Source organism: Babylonia areolata, chromosome 25, assembly GCF_041734735.1.
Source record: "Babylonia areolata isolate BAREFJ2019XMU chromosome 25, ASM4173473v1, whole genome shotgun sequence".
Taxonomy (NCBI): Eukaryota; Metazoa; Mollusca; class Gastropoda; order Neogastropoda; family Buccinidae; genus Babylonia; species Babylonia areolata.
Window position 1 is genome coordinate 19,406,080 of NC_134900.1, and position 27,546 is coordinate 19,433,625.

Sequence of the window (27,546 nt, forward strand, 5' to 3'; positions counted from 1 at the left end):
GCAAATCATTGAAAACGACTATCTGTTATGTAATCTTCTTTAAATGTCTGATTTAATTAAAAAAAATTCTTAAAAAATCTAAAAAACCAATATTTCCAAGAAGCATTCTCAAAGCAGTTTGTGGAAGCAGTAGAGGTAAATGTATATGCACTGATTACACTTTAGACACTGTGTGTTGGATTTGAAATTGTCATCTAAAATCACAACAGAGCTGAAGCTTAATCAAGAACTACCGCTACATGTCTTACATGAAAGTAGAGGAGAAAACAAACTACTACTGTCACTGCACTGCTTTTTAGAGAGAGTATAAGAACAAGGAGAAACAAAAAGACAAAAACATGAAACTGTTCAAATAGTGATAGTGGACTTGTGTTGTCAGTTTGATTCCTATTCATTGAGACAGTTAGGGTTTGGGTTTGAGGCAAAATGGTTTAACTTTGTACATATGCAGTTTGTTTCAGTCTAATTACCACCTTTGTTTCAGTTTAATTATGACCTTTGTTTCAGTTCAACTATCACCGCAGTGTGCGCCTGTACAGTGTCCCATTCAAAATCTACTGGGGGAATGGGGATCATCCCCTGGACAACCCCAATGGTGTTCAAGGTTTGTGTCCTGTCACTGATCATCAATAGTTTATCATATGTAATAGTTAACCTTTGTTTTACATTTGATAAATTCTAATGTCTGTACTGTGTTTGATATAGTAAGCTATGTATACTTATAAAGAGTAGTAAATCTCTCCACTTACAAGGTACACAACTTCAAGTCAGTGCTGCTTATACTACTGAATCAGCTACAAGGACAAACCTGGAACTTGTTTTGAGAAGTCTGTGGGTTTGTTTTTATGTACCTTCAAGTTTCCCAGTGTGCAAGCTGAACTGGCAGCATGAGCAGCATTGACTTGGAAGTTGTGTACCTTGTAAATGGAGTTACTTCTCTTTATTGTTGTTGAATCCTTGACTCTCCTAGCCTCATTAGTCTTTTGTTATTTATACTGAAGTTTAATGCTTTTAAGGTTTTTGCTATGTATAAGGATTAGGATTATAAAAATCTGTTTTGCTGGAGGAAACAAACTGAAAAAACAACTGTGACAGACAAACCCAGGTGTGTCTGTGTTTGAAGGATTTGGAATGAGTGGCATGGGAGAAATGCCACTGAAATGGTGCATATAGTGGGGCAGCCAAAAAAACAGAAGGGAAAAACAAAACAAACAAAAAAACACACCTGGAAACCCACTTTAATAAAACTAATGTAGGACACAGAGTGCCACTCCATTGTTCTCATCCATTGTAAGTGGGGATAGAGTGTGTGTTCGTTCGTTCTTTAGTTTAACGTCTTTTCACTGTAAGTGATATTAGACGAGGGAAGGAAAAAAATCGAGTGGGAGGAGGGGGAGGGAATTACTGTGTACACATACGAGTAAGTGAAAGTGTGTGTGTGTGTGTGTGTGTGAAAATTACTGATTTAAGTTTTGTTTAAAAACAAAAAACAACAACAACATAACAATATAACATATTTCTAATGAAAAACTAACAACTATAACAGCGAACCAACAGGACTATTTAACAAGGAGTTGAAAAAGTCATACATTAGCAATGGACTGCTGAAGATCGTCGACACTGAAGATGATTTCAGTTCAGGGATTTGAGACTTTTGTGTAGGTTGCTGCAACACACACACACACACACACACACACACACACACACACACACACACACACACACACACAGAGAGCAAAAAGCTGAATAAAGATAGTCTTAAAATAATTGACTGGTGTAATGGTTTTCATGTAAATGGCAGCACACATGCATGCTTGCACTCACTCTCTCTGTCTTGCTCTCTCGCAAACATGCGTGCTCAAGCACTCTTTTTCTCTCCCTGTCTCTGTGTGTGTGTGTGTGTGTGTGTGTGTGTGTGTGTGTGTGTGTCCTGTTCAGAGAAAAGGTGCTGTACATATTGACAGTATCAGTGTTGTGTGGACAGTGATGATGTACAAGTGTGCGGCGATGGCGAAGAGCTGTGGGGAGTGTTTCACGGTGGACACCAAGTACGCCTGTGGCTGGTGCGGCAACACACAGTGCACCACTGACCGCTTCTGTTCCGCTGCCGACTGGCTGCCTCGCTCCAGTGTCTGTCCTAACCCCACCATCACGTCTGTGAGTGGCTGCTTGGGGGTGGGGGTGGTGTTTGGAGGTGGTGGTGATGTGTGTGTGTGTGAGAGAGAGAGAGAGAGAGAAACGAAATGAAAGAAATTCAATGAAACAATTTTTTTTTATTTCATGTGGGTAGCAGAGTAAGCATGACTGCTTTTTTACATCTAGCTCTCAAAGTTTCTGTTTCTGTCTGCAGAGAGAGAGAGAGAGAGAGAGAGAGAAACATGTGAAAGAATGAGAGTGTGAAAATGTTTGTGCATCAGAGTATTTGTTTGCCCTGACCCCAACTTCTTTGTTAGTGTGTGGTTGATCGGTGGGTGGGAGAGTGAGTGTGTCTGAGTATGTGTGAGAGAATGCATATGTGCAATATAATGCGTTTTTGTTCCAAAACCACCATTTTTCTCTCTGTGTGGCTAGTGTTGTGTTTGGGTGTGAGAGTGTGTGTGTGCGTGTATGTATGAATGAAAGAGAATGTTTGATTGTGTATGCATGAAAGAGAGAGAGAGAGTGTGTGTGTGTGTGTGTGTGCATATTAGTGTGTGTGTCAGTGTGAATGAGTGTACATGAGTGTGTATATGTTAGCTAACGGTGCAAATGAAAGTGGTGAAAGACAAGACACAGCAATACTTACACCAAAGTCTTATTTAATTGAAGAGATGCAGACAGACACAGAAGCATCCCTCAGGAACAGACACAGGTCTTGCAGGAGCACTGCAGCAAGTTTCTTTTAACAAACAGCAAAGCAAGGCAAGAAGTTGATTTCATGTACCCCCCTGTGGGCATAGAAACATTATTTTGCCCCACACCATGTGAACAAGAAGAGTGATCAAAGCACGGTGATGGTGTGTGACAGATCCACCCACACTCTGGCCCCAACGATGGCGGTACCCGGCTGACAGTGGAGGGGGAGAACCTGGGGCAGAACAGGAAGGAGGTGGAGGTGGACGTGGACGGGGTTGTCTGCGACATCCTTGAGTTCGAGGCTCCCAGGAAGTGAGAGACTGATTGCTTTTGTGTGTGTGCTTGCATGCATGTGCATAGTGTGTGTGTGTGTGTGTGTGTGTGTGAATTTGTTGTGGTCGCTTTGATCTTTGGATCAGCTATGAGATTTGTCTGATGGTCATCTGAAATGAGACTGAGGAGAGATGTAGAGATTGGGGCTTAATTTAATTTAATTTTTTTCTTATTTTACAAACCATTGTGGAGGTGACAGCGATTTCAGAGTGGAAGAGAAACCCTCTATATCATCTCTTGCTTACACATTATTATTGTTTCATGAATATTATTAATGATGAATTTATTCCCACCTTTGTACTACTTTGTACTGTTCTTATTTATGTAACCTAAAAAAAAATCTTGATCAATTTCATTTCTTAGATGTTTACTTTGAAGTCACATTTTTGTAACTTTGGTACTTACATGGGGAAAACTGGGAATGGGAACTCGGTGTCTGTAAGGGGGGACTTATTCCAGTCAGAAGATGGCAAAATCAACTTACCAGAGCACTTGCACTCGTAGTATTCCATGATCGTTTGTGGTGATTCGTCTCACAATTAAAGGGAGCTAACCTCGCCAGTATTCTGTGATTTACCTCTACGGATTGACCTCCCTTCCCAGGAAAGATTTTAGTGCCCTGACAGTTTATGGACGTTCTTTGTGCCATAAACCTTTGTTAACAAGTTTTTGATTTGTGAAAAAATACATTTTACAGCAGACAACTTTCACAGAGATCTTAACGGTTACATGACCTGGTCTTGAAATCAGCTGTCAGCTTCAGTTTGTTAGAATTTGTTACAAAACTCTGTTAAAGCTTGTGAGTTGCTTGAACAGAACGTACAAAATCTTGTTTTTTTTTACACACAAGCTGAATTGTTTGTTTTTGTTTTTTATCAGAAAATTTAATTCATTTCAAAATGATGTCAACAAGAACTTAGATAAATAATATATATATAAATTTAAAAAAAAATCAAAAAAAAATCTGAGTTTGATTTTTGTTTTTCTCAGCAGAAAACACAATGCATCACACTATGATAACATCTTGGAACTTAGAAAACACAGAAGAAAATTCAAAATGAAAAGCCTGTTGTCCAGTATTTTTGGGGCTGATGTATGAAGACACCAGAAGTTGAGCATGTTGTGGTTGGTTGTGTTTCAGGGTGGTGTGTTTGACGAGGCCGGCCATCTTGCCAATGCAGATGGGGAAAGTGCGAGTGATCGTCGGCAAGACACACAAGGGGGTTTCACAACACGCTTACCGCTACGTGGTCAGTATGAGGGGAATGGTTTGATTAAAAGAAATTTGTTGATGATGCCTAATTTTTTGGTTATTTGGTTTTGTGTTACAAATATTTAGTTTTTCAGCCTTGGTATGGCCCAGTGTGGTTGGCTGGTCTATAAATAAGAAAGGGAGATTTTTTTTCCCCAAATACACAGCTTTGATGTTTTTTCATTGCATTGATCTCTGTCTCTGTGCACTCCAGTCCTGGCATGTTAGACTTGCTGGTTGACGATCACACAGCACACTGTAGGTCACATCTCACTGCTCCACACACACGCCTCCCCATGGCACATGGAACAACACTGAAGGCAGCATTGAAGTATACACATTGATCAAACCAGCCAGCCCATACCAGGAGTCTAATTGATACCATGGGATACACCCATATAACTGATACCTTGGGATACGACCATCTTATTGATACTAAGAAATGTAGAAAGGTTTGCACAGACTTTGTATTGCTAGTAACAAAAATGTTAATGATGATCATTTTTACACAGGGTATAATGTTGCATAATGCAACTCACCGTTTTGAAATATCAAGATTCCTTTACATTTCTGGTGTGTGGGGTTTTTTTGGGGTTTTTTTTGTTTTTGGTTTTTTTGGTTTTTTTTGGTTTGTGGGTTGGTGTTGCTTTTTCAAGTCATGTCACCTGCCAAATTTTTCATACTAGAAAATGGCAGAAATAGGGAAACAACACATGTGTGTTGATATTGTTTATGTTTTTTTGTTGTTGTTAATTGTTGTTGATGTTGTATTTTTAGTTTTGAATGATTTTATTTGTGTCCAGGAGCCAGAAATCACGGGGATCATGCCAACAGTGGGCCCTGTGGATGGAGGGACAGTGGTCACCATCATGGGCAATGACGTCAACGCCGGCACTTCTGTGTCCGTCATGATTGGGGATAACATGCCCTGTCTGAATGTGACCAGGTCAGTTTGGAGAGGTGACTGCAGTGTGTCAGGATAGGTTTGTAGATGTGGGTTGGGGGGGTATGAGGGTGTGTGGATTGTGTATGTGTGTGTCCGTTTCTGCTGCCCTTATATCAAGATGGTAACAGTACATATTGAACAACTTCATAATTCACTTCCAAAATATCTGCCTTCGTAGGATGGCATACGAGGCATGGTACTGCGTGTAGGCACCCAGCGAAAATTCGATCCCCAACAGAGAAAGGAAAGACAGGATCGACTTAGAGGTAGAAAAAAACAAACGAATCGAGGGGGCCGAGTCGAAACGAGTACAGAGAATGTAAAAAAAAATTTACAGACAAGCCGTATGCACAAAATAAGGCCAAATGAACATGCTTAATAGCCAAAAAAAGCGTAAGATGAGACAGAGCGAAAACCTGACAAGATGGCATGGAGAGCCTTGGCCGAAGGAATGATTCAGCGCTTATAGCTTTTAGAGGTGTTTGATTGTCTGAGAGCGGACCGGGCAAGAAGGGGTGTCTTTTCACTGTTAGCCGCGCGAAATTTGGCCAAGCAGAGCAAACTGATAGGCCTAGTTTGCATCAGTTTGACATGGTAAGTATATGTATCACCAAACATGGAGTATAATACAAACTCCTCCTTTCACACATTTGTAATTAGCAGTTATTGCACAGTGTTTTGATTTGGGTTTTGTTGTTGCGTATTTCATGCGTGCATTGTATGTATATTGGTTTCCATAAGAGATTTTGAGGGATTTCCTTGGTCTGTTCCTCTGTACCTCTGTACCATTTTATAGACCTGTTTGCAAGCGGACTACAGGAAGCTCAAGCACCATTAGCAGGGAGTTCTGTCCCTTTACACAGGGAAAGTTCCTCTTATTGTTGATTTTTCTTTTGTTTTGTTTTCTTCAGCCTGAGCGACAGCAACCTGACGTGCGTCACAAGCAACAGCTCGGCCTCGTCCAATGGCAGCCACACGATCAGTGTGACCTTTGACCGAACGCTGGTGCAGGGGCCCAGTCATGTGACCTTCACCTACCTGCCCAACCCCATCATCAAAGGCATCGACCACAAGGAGTCCATCCTCAGGTGACAGTGCTGCCCCCTTGTGCTGTGTCAGGTGGTGATGGGAAATGAATACTATGTTAGTGGTTTGATACACTGCTGTGGCTGTTGTTGAGGGACGTGGTGGCAACCTCCACTCTGGAGGGGATGTTCATTCAGTCTGTTTCTCGACTAAGCACTTGTTGTTGTCAGTAGGGTGCATAGTAGGTGGTGTCCTGTGTTTGTTGAATCAGAACAGGCACTGCTGAACAGCACAGAAGTGACTTTGTTGAAGTGTAGGGTCTCCTGATGTGTGACCACTTGGTGATCTAATACTGATGGTTCCATGTTGACTGCCAGTACAGAGACTGCTGCAGATGAAGCCAGGTGTTGCTGTGTATGGGAGACTGGGAACGAGTAGTGTAGGTACTGCTAATGAGATGGTGCAGATGATTGAGCAGCCAAAACAGAAAAATGATGAGAATCGTTTTTACCAGCTGAGTCAACAGAGGTGATTCCATTCACAAGCTATCAACCTCATCTCAAAACCTTCAGGTGGAAGGAAGATGATTCCTGCTCAGATTGGGAGGCAAGTCTTGGTGTGGTGTGATGTGAGAGTGGCTCAGTGGATACAAGAGCATGTGCGGCCATGTGATGCATTTTCAGTGAACAGCAGAACAGGGGAGCAACTGTTGTCTCAGTGATGGGCTGGAACTTAAACTGAAGAGTTACATTTTCTTTGGGTTTTTTTTTGTTGTTGTTGTTTTTGGGTTTTTTTCTTGGAAATTCTTAATTCCAAGCAAGCTTAGTGCTGCAAAGATGGCTTGTGCAAGCCAGCCCAGTTTTGTAGCATGTGATTTTACCCTTGTGTATGCCTTTGTGTTTACCTTTATGTTTGTGCTTCCCTTCATGGTGTTTTAAAATATTTTGTGTTTGTGATTGTGTTTTAGTGGTGGAGTGAAGGTCAAGGTGATCGGGGAAAACCTGGATCGCATCCAGTCACCAAGCATGATTCTGTGGTACAGGAAGACTGCATACGAAAATGTGAGATTTTCTCATTCTTTCTTTCCTTTTTTTCTTTTTCTGAAAAAAATTGTTGTGGATTAGTATATTTGGTGGAAAAAAAAAGTATATTAATCACAGAGCAAAGCTCTGTGAGTTAGTGGACCTACAAATGGAATTCACAGCAAAAATTTGAAGAAGCATTCAGAGAGAGTAGGTTGTGGCTGTTTCACTCTTTGCTGCAAAGAGAAGAATGTCCTTATTTTTTTCTGGCAGTGAAAGGTTAAGACTTTTGAATAAGCCAGGAAGTGCAGATGGTCATGTTGATGACTGTATCCACAATCAGCGTGGGGTGGTCACTGTGACAGGGGATCAGTCACTCATGGTTTTTGTGTCCGTTGCCATTGGACATTGCAAACTGGAAGTGATTTGGGAAGGGGTGTAAGTTCTTCAGGTTTAGGTTCAATGAACGCTTCAGTCATGACACAGAAATGTGCAAGAGTGGGGTGTGATTTTGTCACAATCTTGACTTGAATATTGGAATGAAACTGGGGATAAATTCCCTGCTTTTCTCAGCACAGATTGACAGTGTGTTTTATCACAGTCTGATGAAAACGTGTCATTTTGACAGGTATGTGAAAAGTCCACTGACGGCAAGCACATGTGGTGTAAAACCCCCCAAGTGCCCATTCCTCCAGCCAAGCTGAAAGGAAGCAAGTCCTTCACACTGGCCTACGGGTTTCGACTGGATGGGGTGCAGTCTGTTCGTAACCTGACGGCCGTCAGCTATGAGGACTACCGCATGGTGGAGGTCTTTTCTGACCCCGAGTTCACCGACTTCGAGGATGGGGTCAAAGTTCATCAACAGAAAAATGAGCTGTTGGTGATTGAGGTGGGTGCAATTTGGGTATTTAAAAGAGGATTATGTATGCTAGTGGTTAGAAACATAATACACGGTTGTAAGTAGGTTGTCTTGTTTATATTTGTGAGTGACGAGTGACTGCACATTGTTGTGTAAATTGCACACGAATTTGATGATAGCTTCAGTTTCAAGGAGGTGACAAGGCTTGCAGTCAAATCTGTATATTTATATATATATATATATTTTTTTTTTCCCCCAAGAATGTAACCTACACACAGAGCCAAACAGCTGGTCAGTCACTGAAGGGATTATAATGATGACAGACATGGTGATTATAATGACGACGATTATGAAGGTGATAATGATACTGATTATGATAGTAGTGACCTTGATATTGAGGATGATGATAGCAGTGACAACGATTATAGTGATGACAACAGTCATAGTGATGTCAATGATGATTTTGATAATGACAATGATGTTGATGACGATAGTTATGACACTGATATTGATGATAGCAGAAATGACAATGATAGTGACAGTAATGACCGTGACAGTGATGACAATGACTGTGATGATAACAGTGATGGTAATTATTGTGATGTTAGCGATAGTGATGACAATGATAGTGATGATGAAGAAGTGCAGCAGACGATGACGATGTTCACATGGTGTACAGGGCAGCAAGCTGGGCCCCCTGAGGAACCCCGACGTGACCATCACTGTGGGTCAGGACAACTGTACGGAGGTCAACGTTGCTGCCACCATCGTCACCTGCAAACCCCCTCCCTCACAGCCACACCCCCTCATCGGCAGTGGACTTCCTGAAGTTGTGGTGACTGACATTTTTTGGGGTTTCATTTCTGTCATTTTTTTTTCTTCATTTTTTTTTTTTTAACTGTCAGCCTATTCTTAAAACCGTACACATGCTGTGGATTTGGCAGGTTTCTTTAATAATCTTTTGTCTGTGTGTGAAACAGAGTTTGACAATCCAAAGCAAGCCACGATGAGATGAATATATGCTGTGTATACTTTATATTTTAACCTGTTGTGGAGTTGTTTTTCATCACCAATTTATATTTAGCTTTCACTGACACATATGAGGAAACATGCAGTCCTGGTACATGCACATACACATGTAGAGTGTTCAGGCACTGGCAGATCTGCACATCTGGCGACCTGAGTGGTCAGAAAAATCTCCGCTATTAACACACTTTGCACCAAGACTGGGATTCAAACTTGGGACCCTCAGATTGAAACTCCAAACCTTTAATCACTTGGCTTTTGCACCCATCCTTAAAATGTACGACAATAAAATTATGATTGCCGAGTCTATAAAAATTACATATGAAGAAAGTTGATAAAAAGAGCCTCACTTTTGCTAAGAAGCATCCGACCTTTCAGACTACAGGTCTGTCTTCAGAGAATAAGTTAAGTGGAAAGCCTTTACCCTACAACACTGACTGTGTGTCCAGGTGACGGTGGGCAACCTGACGTTCCCAGTGGGGGCGCTGCGATACGAGGAGCCAGAGGTGCTGTCATTCGCTGCCATTGTGGCCATCGCTGTGGGAGCCAGTATGCTGGTCATCGTCCTCATCATTGTCTGCATCGTCTACCGCGTCAAGTCGCGCCGCAACGACGACCTGATGAAGAAGATGAGGATCCAGATGGACATGCTGGAGGCCAGGGTGGCCAATGAGTGCAAGGAAGGTGAGTGTGTGGTGTGTGGGCGTTGTTGGGAAGGTGTGTGGTGTGTGGGCGTTGTTGGGAAGGTGTGTGGTGTGTGGGCGTTGTTGGGAAGGTGTGTGGTGTGTGGACCTTGGTAGGAAGGAAGGTGAGTTGTGTGGTGTGTGGGCGTTGTTGGGAAGGTGTGTGGTGTGTGGGCGTTGTTGGGAAGGTGTGTGGTGTGTGGACCTTGGTAGGAAGGAAGGTGAGTTGTGTGGTGTGTGGGCGTTGTTGGGAAGGTGTGTGGTGTGTGGGCATTGTTGGGAAGGTGTGTGGGCGTTGTTGGGAAGGTGTGTGGTGTGTGGGCATTGTTGGGAAGGTGTGTGGGCATTGTTGGGAAGGTGTGTGGGCGTTGTTGGGAAGGTGTGTGGTGTGTGGGCATTGTTGGGAAGGTGTGTGGGCGTTGTTGGGAAGGTGTGTGGTGTGTGGGCATTGTTGGGAAGGTGTGTGGTGTGTGGGCGTTGTTGGGAAGGTGTGTGGTGTGTGGGCGTTGTTGGGAAGGTGTGTGGTGTGTGGACCTTGGTAGGAAGGAAGGTGAGTGTGTGGACATGTTAGGAGTGATGTGATCAGGTTGGAGTGTTCAGTGCCATTACAGAGAATGCCAGTCAGTCACTTCTCTTAAGATCTGGTCATTATGTCTGTCTTCCTCCCTGCTTTGTCACGTGCTGCATCTAGTATCAGTGTAGTCCACTGACAAATAGTATAGACTGGGTGTGTATGACAGTTCAACTCTTGGCTGGTATCCAAAAGTTGACAACATCGGTGTTTGTCCACTGAACTGCTGTTTCACACATCTGATACATTAATGGCAGATGATGCCCACAAGTTTTTGACTTATAAGTGTTAACTGATCAGCTGACATCTCACCACGGATCAAAGCACTAAAACTCACCAGGGCGTCCACATTGTGACGTCATTTTCTCATGCAGGGAGGATTGAAGCCCAGTACAAACAAAATGCCACAAAGTTGTAAACAGACAAGCCAACACAATGCCAGAAAGTTGTGAACAAACAAAGCAGCCTACATAAAGCACTGTGTCTTATCCTCCCTTGCAGCCTTTGCAGAGCTGCAGACGGACATGACGGAGCTGACGAGCGACACGTGTGGCCAGGTGACCATACCGTTCTGGGACTACCGCACCTACTGCATGCGTATCATGTTCCCCGGGGCCGAGGATCACGCCGTGGTCAAAGAGCTGCAGGTGAGCAGGAAGGGTCCCCCTGGATGTCAGGTGTGACCTGGGGCTGCACAGTGGCCACACTCACCTGTGCTGAGTGATAGTGGTGACCTCTTGTTTGAGGCTTAACATGGGCTGTGCTGTTTGGGGGTTTATTTTCAGTGTGAAAGTAGAATAGTGGGACTGGGTGGGATGTAGTGTTTCAGCGTGGTTTGTGTTTGTGTGCATACACTGCAGAATTATCCTGTTGTATTTTGTAAGGAGTTGTAACCAAGTCTCTGATTTACAAAGGGGACGATGATCTGATTTGACTGAAATACAAACTTCATGTAGAGCTGATAATGGCTTTCTTTGGTGGATTGCATTGTGTTTCTGTGTGTGTGTGTGTGTGTGTGTGTGTGTGTGTATTGTGAATTATTGCCAGATATAGCAGTTTCCTTTTAATCACTCTGTCCCTGTTGTGTTAAAGCAGATAGAATACAGTACTTAAGTTCTGTTTACACTGCTTTTATCTCTTTTTGGGTAGAGGTATTTTCAAGGTACAGAAATCCTGTTAATCATTATTCAGCATTTTGCACAGTCTTTTTCCAGGTACTGTTGTCTCTTCTTTCTTCTCATTGGTTTGTCTGATTACTACCAGGTGACATAGACTTCAAAATCTCTATACACTTTCTTCAGCAGTGAGTACATGATGGTTGCACCCAGAAACCCCCTGTTTCAGCTGGATTTTCACCGTCGGGAGAGCATCGAGCAGGGGGTGCGGCTGTTTGCCGGCCTGGTCAGTAACAAGACCTTCATCCTCACCTTCATCCGCACTCTGGAGTCCAACAAGAACTTCAACCTGCGTGACCGTGTCAACGTGGCCTCCCTCATCAGTGTGGCTCTGCAGACCCAGATGGAGTACTCCACAGAGTCAGTCTGTGTGGCCTGTGTGCCTGGCTGTGGATGTGTTTGTGTGTGTGGATGGGTGTGTGTGTGTGTTTCTCCTTTTCTTCATGCCAAGAAGGTTCTTTTAACTTCCAGAATTCGGACAATGGCTTTCACACCAAAGCTATTCATAAGAAAACCAGCATAGTATATAAACACTTGAATACAAACATACAGTAATGAGTATATATATATGCATACTTCCATGTATACATGCTTGCAAGGCATTTACTCAAGTGTGTGAATGCACTCAAGCATGCATGCATGCACATACTCACATGCAGAGTCAGTTTTAACTACCCTTTGTTACAGATCGTAAGTCTGTGAAAAGCCTTGCTCATTGAAATTAATTAGTCTTCTTTTGATGTTACCTAAAATGGTTATGTGAATGCACTTGTACATATATACATGCATACATGCATATACACAAATGCAGTCATTTTTAACTACTCAATGTTACAGATTATAAGTCTTTGAAAAGTCTTGCACAATGAAATTAATCCTGTCTTGATACTGAATCCTGCTTCATACCCTGTGGCTGTGGCACATGATGGTGCCACCACAGCTCTGTACTGCTGCCGGTCTTCTGCTGTCGGAGCTTGCTTCCCTCAGATACAGCCATTCTCCGGTTATCAACTGTTCTGCACATTGTCTCCCTTTGTCTGCACATTTCAGCCCACTTGAGTATGAGTGGATGTGGCAGTTACAGAATAAGAAGAATTTGTGAAGTGAACAGTAAGGTCATGCAGAATCCACATTTCACTCACTCACACTCATTCCCTCGACCGCTGGGGGCGTTGGGGGGACATGAGGAAGATGTCATAGCTTGCCACGCCGTTCTGTTGGCAGCTGTCGTGAGGAGATCTGGCATCGTCATTTTGGTCCATTCCTTGACGTTGTCAGACCAGCTCTTTCTCTGCCGCCCCCGTCTGCGCCCTCCCTCTATAGTTCCTCTGGCATGTAAAGCTGATCAGTGTGTTGTTGATGACATGGCCATGATGAGTATTGTGCAGTCAGTTTAGTCTGCTGTATGTGTGTGTGCAGGATTTTGAAAACTCTGTTGGCTGAGCTGATAGAGAAGACGGTGGAGAGCAAGAACACGCCCAAACTGCTGCTTCGCAGAAATGAGTCGGTGGCTGAAAAGATGTTGACCAACTGGTTCACTTTCCTTCTCTACAAGTTCCTGAAGGTCAGTGGGTGGTTTGGTGATTTTACAGAAATTGAGTGAGATGTGTGGTGTGTGCAGCTATGAAGAAATAAGAAAGGTTCACAAAAACAAAACAGTGAGGATATGTACCAAATATTTCACGACATCTCACAACTGATAGTGATAAATTTTGATAATTGAATATTATATGTCAGTATATAACAATCTTAGATTCCGTCCCAATGGCTGCATTTTACACATTAATTGAACTGATTTTGTTATTTATCACTTTTTGGTCTGTATTGAAGTACTTACAACAAAAATCAAATTTCATCAACAGACCTGTGTTGGCAATGAAATATTAAGTCAACACAAGTAAACATAATAGGATACAGCTGTTCAAAAAAAAAAAAAAGAAGAATTATAAAGCCACAGGTATCAGAATGAACTGACTGCATTTTGCAGGAGTGTGCGGGGGAGCCCCTGTTCATGCTGTTCCAAGCCATCAAGCAGCAAACGTCCAAGGGTCCTGTGGACTCCATCACTGGAGAGGCCAGGTACTCCCTCAGTGAGGACAAGTTGATACGACAGCAGATCCAGTACAAACCCATGGTATGCTCCTCTTGGATGTTCTGTAATGTACTGGTGTTTTGTTAGGTGTGTATGGTAAGTGGAGCGTGTGTGTGTGCGTGTGTTTCTTTATGAAGTGGGTGGTGAGAGGGGGTGGGGAGTGTTGAGTGGTTTATGATAATATACTGTTCGTGTGAATGGTGGTAACTGGTATGTGTGTGGGTTTCTAACTGGTGTGTATTTCTCTGTGAAATAGCAAGGGGGGGGGGGGGTTATGATAATATACTAATTGTTGTGTATATTGTGGTAACTGGTGTGTGTGTGTGTGTGTGTTTCTTTGTGACCTGGAGAGGGTGAATGTTGGGTGTTTTATGATAATATACTGTTAAATTGTGTGTATAGTGGTAATTGATGTGTGGGAGGGGGGGGGGGGGATGTACACGGATCACTGACTTGTATGACATAAGATACGTGTTACATAAAATATACAGAACACAACCGATGCTGCACCAGAAACATCACCCAGAGTGTAACTCCATAGTCCACAGATGCAGACAATCACTGTGAAAAGCGTACTGTGCTTTGCTGTCCCAGACGCTGTACGTGCTGGATGTGGACATGGACGGGTGCACACAGCCCTCCCACCCTGTCAAGGTGCTGGACTGCGACACCATCTCCCAGGTCAAGGAGAAGATTCTGGACGCCATCTACAAGAACGCTCCCTTCAGCAGCCGTCCCCTCAAGGAAGAACTGGACCTAGGTGAGTGTATTGTATTGTATTGTAGTGTGTGTATTGCATTTTATTGCACTGTCTATTGTTTTGATTTGTTGTATTCTTTGTCACAACCAGTTTGTGAGAAACAGGGCTGCTCTCAGTAAGGAGAGCACATCACACAGTTCTCAGCATCCTTGTCTTTCCTTTTTATTCTGTCTGTAAATGTATTTGTTTTTAAGATTAAAGTGGAGATTTCTACCAAATTTGGCCAGGGACAATCGTCTTGCCATAGGTTCTTTTACAGTGCACAGCGTATGTTGCACAGAGGACCTCAGTTTATCATCTCATCTGTATGACTGGTACCCAAACCATGACTCGATCCAGTGCAGGGGAAGTTAAATTCCTGGTCTGTCTACAGTCTCCAGTATGTGTGACAAGATACTGAACAAAATTCCAGTCCAGGTCTGAATAGGGATTTGAAGCCTGACACTCATTGCCCATTTGGGTGCATTATCACAAGGCCACCCGTCCATAGGGTGGCTGTGGCTTGTTGACAGTGTCATTTTGAAGTAAGAGGGGTAAGGTTTTTCAGTTTGGATAGCCGGCTTTGTGGTGTTGGGTTTTTTATGTATGGTTCTATGTCAAATAATCAGCATGGCACAAATCTAAGTTTGATTTGGAACAATGGCTGGTAGTGACTGCTTGCTTGTGTGAGTGAACCTGTGTGTGTGGGCGGGGTATGGGTTGTGCATGCTTGAATGAAGAGCAGCTTTGGGAGAAAGTGCAATGTGGCTGTGCATGTACATTTCATTTTCAAGAGCATCCACTTATCAAAGAATATATGCATTTGGAATGCTCCTATCCTAACCTTGTATGGCTTTGTCTGGAAATGTTAGACATTCCTTTTTTTTTTTTTTTTTGTTCTTTTGTTAGCCAACTTTTTCTTTCTTGTACAATTGGAAGTAATATTGAAAGGGAAAAATGTTTCTTTTTAAAATTTTTTCTTTAAAGGTGAGCAACCACATGTATTATATTCCTAGTTTTGCAAGTTCAAGACATAGTCTATTGTGTATTTCAACTGTGGTAAAGGATGTAACATGACACCATAGCCTGTTGTAAGATATGTAACAAGTTGAACAACAGACAAAACAGCAAAAATGATTGTCTCTCAGTGTATACCAAGTGACAACTTCAGTTACAATGAAGAGAAAAAAAGCAGTGAATGAAGTCTGGATTATTATAAGATCACATTCTTTCCTTAGCTGCAAGAGAAATTTATGGCATTTTTCTTTGACGATTGAAGACTTATGTTGAGTTAAGGGAAGCAATCCATCCTGGAGTCTTGAGGGGAGGTGTCTGCTCTGCTTGCCATCTTTAATTCCCAGCAAGAACCCTGTGTTGTAAACTTGTGCAGGTGGAGAGGTAGAATTTGTGAGAGGAAGGAAGATTGAGTTTATCAAGGTGGCTGAGAGAGTGTGGTTCTTTACTCAGAGGGGTGCAAGGCACACATGGAAAGCAGGAGACTGACTGGGAACCCAAATGTGTGTGCATTTTCTCTATTATTTGGTTTGGTGTATAAGGGGAACCACCCCATACCTGTAAGATTTATGTTCTTACTTCCCATGACTGCAATACGACCTTTGAGCACTTCAATTGTTGATGCATTTTGTTGGATTCTCAGACCAGATGCAGTCAAGAGTCAGCAGTCATGCACTGTAGAGATGTTTGTCTGTCAGTTGTCTCCTTCCATGGTAGATTGTTATGGAATCAGGGAAACTGTTTGCATGTTTTCAAACTTAGACATGTGCATTTCATCTTTTCTGCTGGAGAGCCATTAGAACAACAGTGCTTTCAAACTCTTGATTCGACACAGTGCAGTCTTTATAATGCCTTGATAACTGCTGAAATTCCTGCATGCCAACTGCATAAGTGTGCTTTGCATAAAGAATTCCCCCCCCCCCCTTTTTTTTAAAGTAATCTTAGACTTTGCAAATCTTAGTGCTGAGTAAACCTGGTGCTGCTAAGATTGCTTATGCAAACCAGCCCTTGACATGCTTTCAATCAGCTAAGTGATATAGACTTGCTTAGAATAATCATTATTTAGGCACTATATAATTCCCACAAAACCATTTGAAATTCACAACAACAAAATAAATAGAATTGCATTTACACACTGTACACACTCCAGAGACTGACTCCGAGATACACATGCTCTGACTTTTTATTTGATGTTCCATGTTCAGATTTTGTTCACGGTTTCAAGACATGTTTTGACTATACACTCATGAGAAGAAGAAAAAAAACAATAAAAATAAACAGCTAGATTAGAATGGGTACTTTGCCCACCTTGGAGAAACATTTTATGTCTCAAAGCAATCATGAAGTGTTTTGTGGTTTTATGTTTCCTGATGGGGCAGGAAAACAAAGTGGTATGTTGTGTCCTTGAACCATCTGACAAAGGTTTGCATGTGAGAGATGATGACAAACTTGGACTGTGTATGAACGCTTTGTGCATGCAGAAGTTGCATTGTAGCATGACAGGCTGTGCACACACAAGAGATCTGGGGCTGACTAATGCATGGCTTTCTTTTGTCTGTCCTTTTTTCTGTCCTCTACAGTCATGTTTGATCATCCACCAGAGTGGATTGGTGCCGACAAAAGTCGGGTCCACCCCAGAATCTTCCCCAACAGGGGCAATGCCAACCGTCTGGCCCTGCATGACGAGGACGGTACCTCCAAACTGGAGGGAGACTGCAGGCGTATCAACACTCTGGCACATTATCAGGTGAGCTGCTCAGTTGTCCATGGATTTGTCTGTTGACAGAAGTTGAGAGAAAAAAAAGAATATTTTACATGTAGTATGGTATAGAAGTGGCTGCACAAAAAACTGATGGCAAAGATGAAAAAAATAGAGTTGGGTTTTCAAGAAGAACACAGGTAAACTGGCTATTTCTAGAAAGCATGTAAGTGGGAGGCATATCAGAATGAAAGAAATCCTTTTCCGAGTACACTTTTCCTAGTTTTTGAGCATTTTGAACAGGTGCATGAAAAGTGGTGGAGGTCAATGATGCAAGTCCCTCCCCTCACCCCACAACCCCTGTATCATTGTGGCTGAGTATATAACCTGGAATACATCCATTAACAATTGACACAAGGCCACAGAATCATTTTGTTAAGTGTGATTGGCAGCTTAACCCTTGTGAACTTGTCGACATCTAACAATGACAGTGAACCATCCTCCTCTGTCAGTGCCTCACAGACACCAGTAACCAGTAACTGATGTTTTTAATTATAGCTGGAGAAAAGTCAAAACCCAGCAGCTTCACAAATCTACAATACAAATAGGTGTTTCTAGATTGTTACAAGCACATTAACTCACTCCAGATGAATAGTTTTCTCCCTTGCTTTCCCCTGCAGACAAACCTATTAGGGTTTGGAAAAAAAAATCACAAAAAACACAAAACACGAAGTAACCGAATGAAACTCCCTGCACTTGACCCACTGACCCCTCTTTTCATGTCGTGTGTATGCTCACCCCCCTCTCTCTTCACAGCCTTCAGAAGCTGAGTCACTGTCAGTAACTTCTTGCTGGTAGCTTCCTTCACTGCAGATATTTTATTCAACGTCTTTATCCTCGTCGATGTCAAAACCTTCAGTTTTAATCATTTCAATCACTTCAGCAGCTGTCATGTTCTAGTTTGCTCCAAAAATTTCCGCTTGTATCGCCTGCGATGTCATTTTCAATACGTATGCAGATTAGCTTGTCATGTGGGGTACCAAGGTCAGTGGCTGGCCAGCAAGTTTATAGTTACAGAACCTCATGAAGAAACTTTCCATTCGACCCTTGACACGTTCACAATGCCTGGTGAAGCTGTGATTTTTATGCTACCAGATGAGGAAAACATGGAAAAAATTTTAAATGTCGAAACTGTTACAGTGTTCCATCATCCAGAACACTACTTTACGTCAGGAATGCAAAAGTGTTCCATCGTCCGGAGTGAATTAAGTCAGTAGGAAATTCCCCTCCTTTGCCCATAATTTGCGAGAGCTGGGTCATTGTATTCATGTTGAGTAGCCACAATCCACTTTTTTTTCGGGAGGGAGGGGAGGGGGGAGGCTACTGTCACTTGGAGGGACACTGTGTTTCCCATTTGTGATTTATTTATTTTTTATTATTATTATTATTACTATTATTACTACCTTTTTTTCATATTATAATTATTATTTATTTATTTATCTATTTATGTATTTATTTACTTATTTATGTATGCTTATCTATTATTTATTCACCTTTTTTTTTCTTTCTTTTTTTTTTTCTCAAGGCCTGACTGAGCGCGTTGGGCTACACCACTGGTCAGGCATCTGTTTGGCAGATGTGGTGTAGCGTATATGGATTTGTCTGAACGTAGTGACGCCTCCTTGAGCTACTGAAAACTGAAACTGAAAAAAACTGATGGAGACAAAAGAAAGCCTAGCTTTATATATATATATATATATACACCCTAAACAGTTATTGGAGCAGCTGCATGTGGAGCTGCAGGCAAGCTAGGACCAGTGCCAGCCCTAAATACAACCTGATGGTGTGTCAGGCCCACAAGTGGCCACTGTGAAATGTTTACAGTATCACTATTGTGACAGTGGTGTGGTGACTGTGTGCAGGTTCCAGATGGTGCCTATGTGGCCCTGCATCACAAGCAGCTCCTGCCTTCCTACAACATGAGCATCATGGCTGGAAAGTCCAGTAAGTTCAACAGTTTTTTGGGGGGTGTTGGGGAGTGTATCTGTTATGGTGGCTTGTTTCTCTCATCTGTTTTCAGCCCTGATGTGGCACTGAGTAGTAAGCCAGGCCCTAAGTCATAGTGATACACAGTTCTCTTGGCCCTGACAGTGGATGACCTGATGTATAGCAGTGTGTGGCCACAGGAAAAAGGATCACAGAAATGGGGTATTAGGTGTCAAAAAACAGAAATGGGAATCACTTCTCGTGTGTGACTGTGTATAGTATAACAGCTAGATATGCACCAAGGTTGTTTTTTCTAAATAAAGTTTGGCAGATATTGAGGTGGAGATTTACAACTCGGTAACCATATGTAATTTAAGGCTGTCTGCAGGAAGGGGTCACAGTGCTCACCTGAGAGTGAGAAAGTGAAGTTTTGAGTAATGTTTGTGTGTGAATTTGAGATGATCCTGACTGAAAGAAAAAGCATCATCACTGGATTTGACTTTACATTTTGATTAGTAATAATTTATTTCAGTTCATGGAGTTGTTTCCCTTGCCCTGCATGTTGTGTGACCTTGTGTTTATGAATCATGTTAGCAAGAGCTATTCCATTAAAAGTGCTACTTTTTATTGTTTTCAGATCTGTCTTTCTACAACCACAGCCCCACACTGACACGCTCTGTGGCTCCTCAGATGATCAACGTTGTGGATGTTGACAACAATGGAGTAAAACATTTCCACTTGGTAAGTTGATCTGTATATTATTTCATTTACTCTCTGCATGCTTGCCAGTCCCACTATCTTTTGTGATGCATTATGTTTTGGTTTCATAACCAAATGAGATGTGTAATTCTGTGCATGTAATCTCTAAATATAAAGCACTTTGCTTCTTGGTAACCACCACCATGATAGCTGAGTAACTGTAAGAAACGAGGTGGATGGGCAAGGATGAAAGCTACTGAAAGACCAAAGATCCAGGCACTTTACACTGTCTTTTGTTCCAGTGGTACCCAGATTATTTTCTACTGATGTATGCAGTAGGTGAGAAGGCCATAGTTATAATATCTGAATATTATGAGTCTAGTGACAGCAGCATTTAATTATCATAACCAATGAATCTGAATTATAAGGTATGTATAAATCAACATTTTGTTCACGTTACATTGGATCATACTTGAACACTGTGTTAATGCTCACAGGTTCGTCAGCATGATGTGGAGCCCAGCAAAGAGTGTGACCGTGGCAGCAAGATGGTCAGTGAAATCTACCTGCCCCGCCTGCTGGTCACCAAGGTAACACCTCATTCTCTGCTGCTCTGCTTTCCAGCACTAGTGTAATAATAGTCCTCAGGATTGTGTGTCATGTTCTTGTGGATGTTGGTGTTATTGTGTAAACTAGTGTTTCTGTTTTAGTTCTAGTAAAGTTATGATGGTTTAGTTCATAAGCTGTGGTCTGAACTCTTGCGGCACTGTGAATATAGTTCAGTTGCTTCTTGTGGTTCTTTACTGTTTCTAGTTCAGTTCTAAGAGTGAAGATTCTGTGGTTTCAGTTCAGGTGATGTTTTCAGTGATATTCATTTAAAGATTTAAATGTGACTGTGCATGCGATATGAACAAAGTTATTGTGCCTGTGAGCTGGTAAATTTTCAGCAATGCACCTGAAGAATACAATGTAATGTTCCATGGTTTGTGGGCATACAACGGGCGATATACTTTACCAACAGGTAGCACACTGTGTTCCATACCATGTTTTCAGGGCATACCACTGACAATATACTTTACCAACAGGTAGCACACTGTGTTCCATACCATGTTTTCAGGGCACCCTCCAGCAGTTTGTGGATGACCTGTTTGAGCGGATCTTCAGCACGGCACACCGGGGGTCTGCCCTGCCCCTGGCCATCAAGTACATGTTTGACTTCCTCGATGACCAGGCCCTGCTCCACAACATCCAGGACCCAGAGGTCGTCCACACCTGGAAATCCAACAGGTGAGAAACTCAGTGTGGGTCAGATTTAGAAAAACAAGTGTGAAATGATTGTAAAAGATTTTCTGTATTTTTGCATTAATATAGTGCAGCTCTTATGAGCAGTCATTCTTTTATTCAGAAAATAATCATATTGGTAGTTTCTTTGTTGTTCCACAGCTACATCCCAGTATAATATTGAATCAGACAGGGTCAGATATTGTAATGACCCGTTTCACAAAATTAAAATATAGATTGTATGAGCTAATGTATGTCATAAGTGTATGTATACTTTAAACAAATTTCAGTGAGCATCTGTAGCTGTTGATAATGTCAGCTGACACCATGATCTTATTTCCCTCTTGGTGAAAAGTCACTGGTGCATAATGTGTCTACGCTTTCTTCACCTCTTTAAATAGTCCCACAAATGAAACAGCATTTCCTCATCTGATGCTTGCAGCCTACCCCTGCGGTTCTGGGTGAACATCATCAAGAACCCTGACTTTGCATTTGATGTGCACAAGACAAGCATTGCTGACTCCTGTCTGACAGTAGTGGGTCAGACCTTCATGGACGCCTGTTCCCAGAGTGAGCACCGCCTGGGGAAAGACTCCCCCTCAAGCAAACTGCTCTACGCCAAGGACATCCCCAAGTACAAGCAGTGGGTGGAGAGGTGAGTAACTGGACTCTTTCTTCTGGTGTGAGTGGTGGGGTTCTGTGTCTCATGCCTTGGTCATCCATGTGTGTTTTCCAGAGATGCCAACCCCTGTCAAGTGTTTGTAGGAACATGCAGACTCCGAGCCGTATCAGCAAATGTACATTTTATCTACTTGGCATACAAACACTTGCACTCCATAGCGTAATCCACATATGGAGATGCAACTTGATTTTGCCACATTCTCTCGGGCCAACGATTGAACTTATTGGTCAACTCAATGTTGTTTCAATGTAAGCTTGTACATGGTTAGCTGAGCATCATCACGTGAGATCATGGTCAACAGTGACTGCCATGGACTAGCTAAGCATCATCACGTGAGATCATGGTCAACAGTGACTGCCATGGACTAGCTAAGCATCATCACGTGAGATCATGGTCAACAGTGACTGCCATGGACTGGGATAGGTCTGGAGCATCTGGGTAATGCTATGGCTGGAAAGCATGTGACCATGCCATGTAGTCAGAAATGAACTCTGAACAATTTTGAGGTTAGCGTAATGTGTGAACAAAGTGCGATCAGTCGTAACAGTTGGCATCTCTGGTTTTCCTGGTGTATATATCACTGCTTACTTTTCCCCTTGTTTTTTGCAGTCATGGCCAGAAAAAAATACATTGACAATATCATTTTGTTCTAGATATCCTTATGAAGATATTTTTATGTGCACCGATGTGAAAAAATCATATCAGGATATTTTTGTTGACAAATGTAAAGTCCAGGTGATGAAAAGAGAAAAGCCATTTATTTAAATGATGGACCAAAGGTAGAAGTATGAATCCAAAGATGTTGGCCTTGATAACCTTGGAGGTATTTCATTATTAATGTGAATTATTTTAGTTTAGAAAAATCCAAATAAATGTACAAAGATTACATTGATTGATAAGCTCGTGTTCATGGAAAACCCAGCTGATGCTGTGTATATGCTGAGATCAAATCACTTTGCATGGTATTCTCATTCTATACTACCCAATGACTTCCTTCTGTACTGGCTGTTTATATAGGTTACAATAGGTTACAAGGAAAATGAAAAAAAAAAAAAAAATGCAAGCATTTACAGCTGTGAAAGTGTAATATGATGAACAGAGTGGTTTTTCTCATATAATAAAACTTTCACAAATTTGGCCATTTGTAACCATAGACAATTCCTGATTATAGCAAAGGAAAGGGCAAATGGTAAGCACAGTATAGAATCAGTGTCAGTGTCACCTGGACACATACAAACTGATATGTACACTCATGCATATGCAGTACTAGCTATCAGCATAGAGTATCAAAAATAACACAAAAGAAGTCTTGTATGAGAAACTGTTCCTCATTGGAGTCATGGCCTCCAACAGCCACAGGTTGTCTGCTGCCAAGTGACTCTGAAACCATGTGTTTCACTGCCAACACTTTGCCACTTTCATCCTCACTAATTCTGCTGTGGGACCACTCATCAGTGTCTAAAGATTCATTAATATCAGAGCCACAACTGTGACAGCTATCACTACCCAAAGGTAAACACGCCAAGTTTGTAATCAGTTTTGAGCCTCAATACTTGTTGAGCGAGCAAGAAGGCGGTGCTTAGTGACTGTCACTCTCAGCCACAGTTAAGTACAGGTGCACTTCTGGATGACTGCAGAACAAAGCTGTGCCACTTAGTTTCACACAAGACTCATACCGTAGTACATAGCACACCATAGTAACATATGCTGTAGAAAGAGTTGATGTTTGTACAGTATTCCATGCAGTGAAAGTGCTGTATGTGCTGTGTGACAGGTATTACCAGGACATCAAGATGATTCCAGCCATCAGTGACCAAGACATGACGGCCATGCTCACAGAGGAATCCAGGGTAAGTAACTGGTGTGCACGTGATGAATGCTCCAGTTCTAGGAATTGTCAATATTGCCTGTCTTGCTCCTGCCTGCCCTCGTTTGGGGGGTGCGGGATTGGCAGGGGTAAGAGTCTGAGGTCTTTTCCTTTGGCCCCTTCTCCTTCATTCCCTCCCTCTTTTGATTCTCCCCCCCCCCCCCTTCTTTGGATGCAGTATTTGTTAGGGAATAGATATGCACAGTGTAAGTTCACCAGCTTTGAGATGGAAAATATATATTTTAAAAAATTTGTTTCCAGATCCATTCCTCGGAATTCAATGCCAGTGCTGCCCTGTTGGAGCTGTACAAGTATGCACAGAAGTACAATGATGAGGTAAGATAGAGAGAGGTGTGTGTGCGTGCATGTCAACACAAAAGTACAATGATGAGGTAAGATAGAGAGAGGTGTGTGTGCGTGCATGTCAACACAAAAGTACAATGATGAGGTAAGATAGAGAGAGGTGTGTGTGCGTGCATGTCAACACAAAAGTACAATGATGAGGTAAGATAGAGAGAGGTGTGTGTGCGTGCATGTCAACACAAAAGTACAATGATGAGGTAAGATAGAGAGAGGTGTGTGTGCGTGCATGTCAACACAAAAGTACAATGATGAGGTAAGATAGAGAGAGGTGTGTGTGCGTGCATGTCAACACAAAAGTACAATGATGAGGTAAGATAAAGAGAGGTGTGTGTGCGTGCATGTCAACACAAAAGTACAATGATGAGGTAAGATAGAGAGAGGTGTGTGTGCGTGCATGTCAACACAAAAGTACAATGATGAGGTAAGATAAAGAGAGGTGTGTGTGCGTGCATGTCAACACAAAAGTACAATGATGAGGTAAGATAGAGAGAGGTGTGTGTGCGTGCATGTCAACACAAAAGTACAATGATGAGGTAAGATAAAGAGAGGTGTGTGTGCGTGCATGTCAACACAGAAGTACAATGATGAGGTAAGATAGAGAGAGGTGTGTGTGCGTGCATGTCAACACAAAAGTACAATGATGAGGTAAGATAGAGAGAGGTGTGTGTGCGTGCATGTCAACACAAAAGTACAATGATGAGGTAAGATAGAGAGAGGTGTGTGTGCGTGCATGTCAACACAGAAGTACAATGATGAGGTAAGATAGAGAGAGGTGTGTGTGCGTGCATGTCAACACAAAAGTACAATGATGAGGTAAGATAGAGAGAGGTGTGTGTGCGTGCATGTCAACACAAAAGTACAATGATGAGGTAAGATAGAGAGAGGTGTGTGTGCGTGCATGTCAACACATACACAAGAGATCTGTGTTCATACATAACCAAATTGAATTTCTCTTCCAGCAATATGTTGTTTTATAAATACTAAATGAGAAAGAATTATCAGTAGTCTGTCCAGATAATACTGTCAAACTAGTGCATGACATACATACATTTAACTGAGAAAAGAAACCAGCAACACCACCTCGGATGTGTCCAAGTGGTTTCATTAAACCTTTGTATGATACCCAAGTAAATGCTTGTCATCAGAGTTCAGTGAGAAAACATTCAGTTGAAGTGTGTGCCATCAATAACAACAGTATATATATTTGGATGTATGTTTTGTAAACAGTGCTTATAAGACCAAGGCAGAGTTGGTCATTATTTGAACTTAACTCTCACTACACTCCTAAACCATCAGGTTGTTTTATTTTTTCAATCCCCATTACCATATATTTCTCAGACTGACTATCTATTGAGGAGCCTTTTCAGATCCTATACATGATTGTTTTGTTGTTCCAGCTGATGACAGCCCTGGAGGAGGATGAGTTTGCCAGGAAGAGCAAACTGAGCTACAAACTGGACCAAGTGCATGCTGCCATGGAGGGTAACTCCATCTGCTAGCCCCCATCACCACACCCGCCTCCCCCTGCCTTCCTCTACTGACCATGTGGATCTTGAGTCATGGACTGTGTCTTCAGCTAGTCGGCTGTGGTTCCTGCATGTAACCGGAACTTTTGTGCACAAATGGTACATTTTATTTCTGATGTGTACAGATTGGAGGCAGAACAATCCAAGTGGACGGATTCCAGTTTGAACAGTCAATGATTTTTGTTCCCACCCTTTCAGAGAGTGTTTGTGATTGGAGGAGTCATTTTAAAAGGTGGTTTCCACAGCAGAATTTGTGGTTGGGAGAACTGGATCACTGGCTGGAGAGTCACTACCCAACAAATGAACAGCCAGCAGTTTCCTGTTCCCAAATCACGGAAATGTATGATATGTAGATAAAGAACCTGGCAATATGTGAATGTGATCCATATTAACTTGGAAGCGATAAAGTGAAAGCCACAGACTGATCCAAGGTCTTCCTGTAAAGATGTGACAGTGACACTCCTTTCCCCCTATTACCTACGTCTGGGAACCCACTCGCTTCAAGAACATGGCTTCTGGAAGTCCTGGTCCACTTCAGTTTTTATCCCCCTCCACAAATCTCCCCCTCCCCCCTCCACGGCGCCTCATGGCAGTTTTCTGGATGTCAAGTGACTTTGGTGCCATGGTGGTAAAGCTTCTGTCTACGCCGAAATCTCTGCCAAGTTCTTTTCAATAGCTGTCGCTGATCTGGAGACTGGACATTGAAATCTGAAGTATTTCACATATGTTACATAATCTTATGCATTGAAATCTGGTCTTGCACGTGTAAGTGACAAGCTTGTATACTATGATCCATGTACATTTAGCTTCCATTTCTGTTGTGGTGGAATTTTTTGTGTGCGTGGGATGCATGGGTGTGTGTTGTTGAATTTGAGCAAGTTTTTCCCCATGTGCTTACTTGTGTGTGTGTGCCTGTTTGTATGAATGTGAGGTGCAAAAACTGTGTTGACTCATGTTCCTTTGCTTGTTTTATACTATTTATATATTTTGTACTTCCCAAACACTCATTTACTTCTGCCTTATACAAAATCTGTTTGACTAATGTTTGTTTCATTTCAATGCCTGTAAAAACATACAAGCCTGTGTTGGTTGAGGGATGTCTGAGGGAAAGTGGAAAGAAAAGATATGAATGTTTGCTGGGCAAAAAACTTTATGTTGAACTCTCCATTTCTTTATGTATGCATTGCCATTTTCTCTCAATTTCTGTAAACATTAATTTCAGACTTGTTAACTAGAGAGTGCATGTGATGTTTGACTGTGTGTCGTGTGTGGCAAGGTGTGTATTTGGTGCTAACGATAATCAAACGTCTGCGAGTGAGGAACCCTGAAAATTCATGTCTGCAGTGCGAGCAGTAGCAACTCAGCACAATCTAAACTATGTAACACAATAACAGTATCGGTCTTGTGTACACCATGTAGCTTGTGTTCAGTTTAATGGAGTGTGTGCATGCTTGGTGTGAAGTTTCATTTTCCTTGAACTGTGCCATCTACACAAGACAGCACAGCAAATCTGTATTGAGTGACATGGCCTTCAATGAATCACTCTTGGCTCCAGTAAAATGACTTCTCACTCAATACGTACCATCTTCTGCACACAAAAAAACTACTCTGAGAAACTTCCTTAACTAGGTCTATAAGTCACCATCTGCCTCAAATGAATGCTCATGCAAAGATGTATCACTGTCCTGTCTCTCCTGGACAAATGGATGGTTAACAAGGTCCTTTTGAGGAGAGAGAGGGAGACACACACACAAAAAGGGTTGGATAGGGGTAGATCTATGTGCACATACAAGGTCACTTCTACATCTTTGAACAGCTGAGAGTTGCATATAACTTTGAGTGTTTGTGTGATTTGCTTCATCTCATGTGT

General features: G+C 42.2%; 1 protein-coding gene across 5 annotated transcripts in view; it reads left to right on the plus strand.

Annotated features, from left to right (window-relative positions):
• LOC143299425 (plexin-A2-like) overlaps window positions 1–27,546 on the plus strand; it is a 385,902-nt gene that overhangs the window by 356,783 nt on the left and 1,573 nt on the right. For 4 of the 5 annotated variants that reach the window (XM_076612611.1, XM_076612610.1, XM_076612609.1 and 1 more), the window contains 24 exons: window positions 508–604; window positions 1,985–2,157; window positions 3,008–3,147; window positions 4,310–4,418; window positions 5,224–5,366; window positions 6,278–6,454; window positions 7,360–7,453; window positions 8,043–8,303; window positions 8,953–9,108; window positions 9,749–9,983; window positions 11,055–11,200; window positions 11,898–12,088; window positions 13,148–13,292; window positions 13,716–13,862; window positions 14,415–14,580; window positions 17,154–17,320; window positions 19,195–19,276; window positions 19,896–19,999; window positions 20,455–20,547; window positions 21,075–21,244; window positions 21,681–21,893; window positions 23,695–23,770; window positions 24,049–24,123; window positions 25,548–27,546. The exon at window positions 25,548–27,546 is cut by the window's right edge and continues 1,573 nt beyond it. In XM_076612611.1, the coding sequence (XP_076468726.1) occupies window positions 508–604; window positions 1,985–2,157; window positions 3,008–3,147; window positions 4,310–4,418; window positions 5,224–5,366; window positions 6,278–6,454; window positions 7,360–7,453; window positions 8,043–8,303; window positions 8,953–9,108; window positions 9,749–9,983; window positions 11,055–11,200; window positions 11,898–12,088; window positions 13,148–13,292; window positions 13,716–13,862; window positions 14,415–14,580; window positions 17,154–17,320; window positions 19,195–19,276; window positions 19,896–19,999; window positions 20,455–20,547; window positions 21,075–21,244; window positions 21,681–21,893; window positions 23,695–23,770; window positions 24,049–24,123; window positions 25,548–25,649 (3,462 nt within the window). In that variant the 3' untranslated portion in view covers window positions 25,650–27,546. The remainder of the gene's footprint in view (window positions 1–507; window positions 605–1,984; window positions 2,158–3,007; window positions 3,148–4,309; window positions 4,419–5,223; window positions 5,367–6,277; window positions 6,455–7,359; window positions 7,454–8,042; window positions 8,304–8,952; window positions 9,109–9,748; window positions 9,984–11,054; window positions 11,201–11,897; window positions 12,089–13,147; window positions 13,293–13,715; window positions 13,863–14,414; window positions 14,581–17,153; window positions 17,321–19,194; window positions 19,277–19,895; window positions 20,000–20,454; window positions 20,548–21,074; window positions 21,245–21,680; window positions 21,894–23,694; window positions 23,771–24,048; window positions 24,124–25,547) is intronic. The other variant, XM_076612614.1, reaches the window with a different exon arrangement.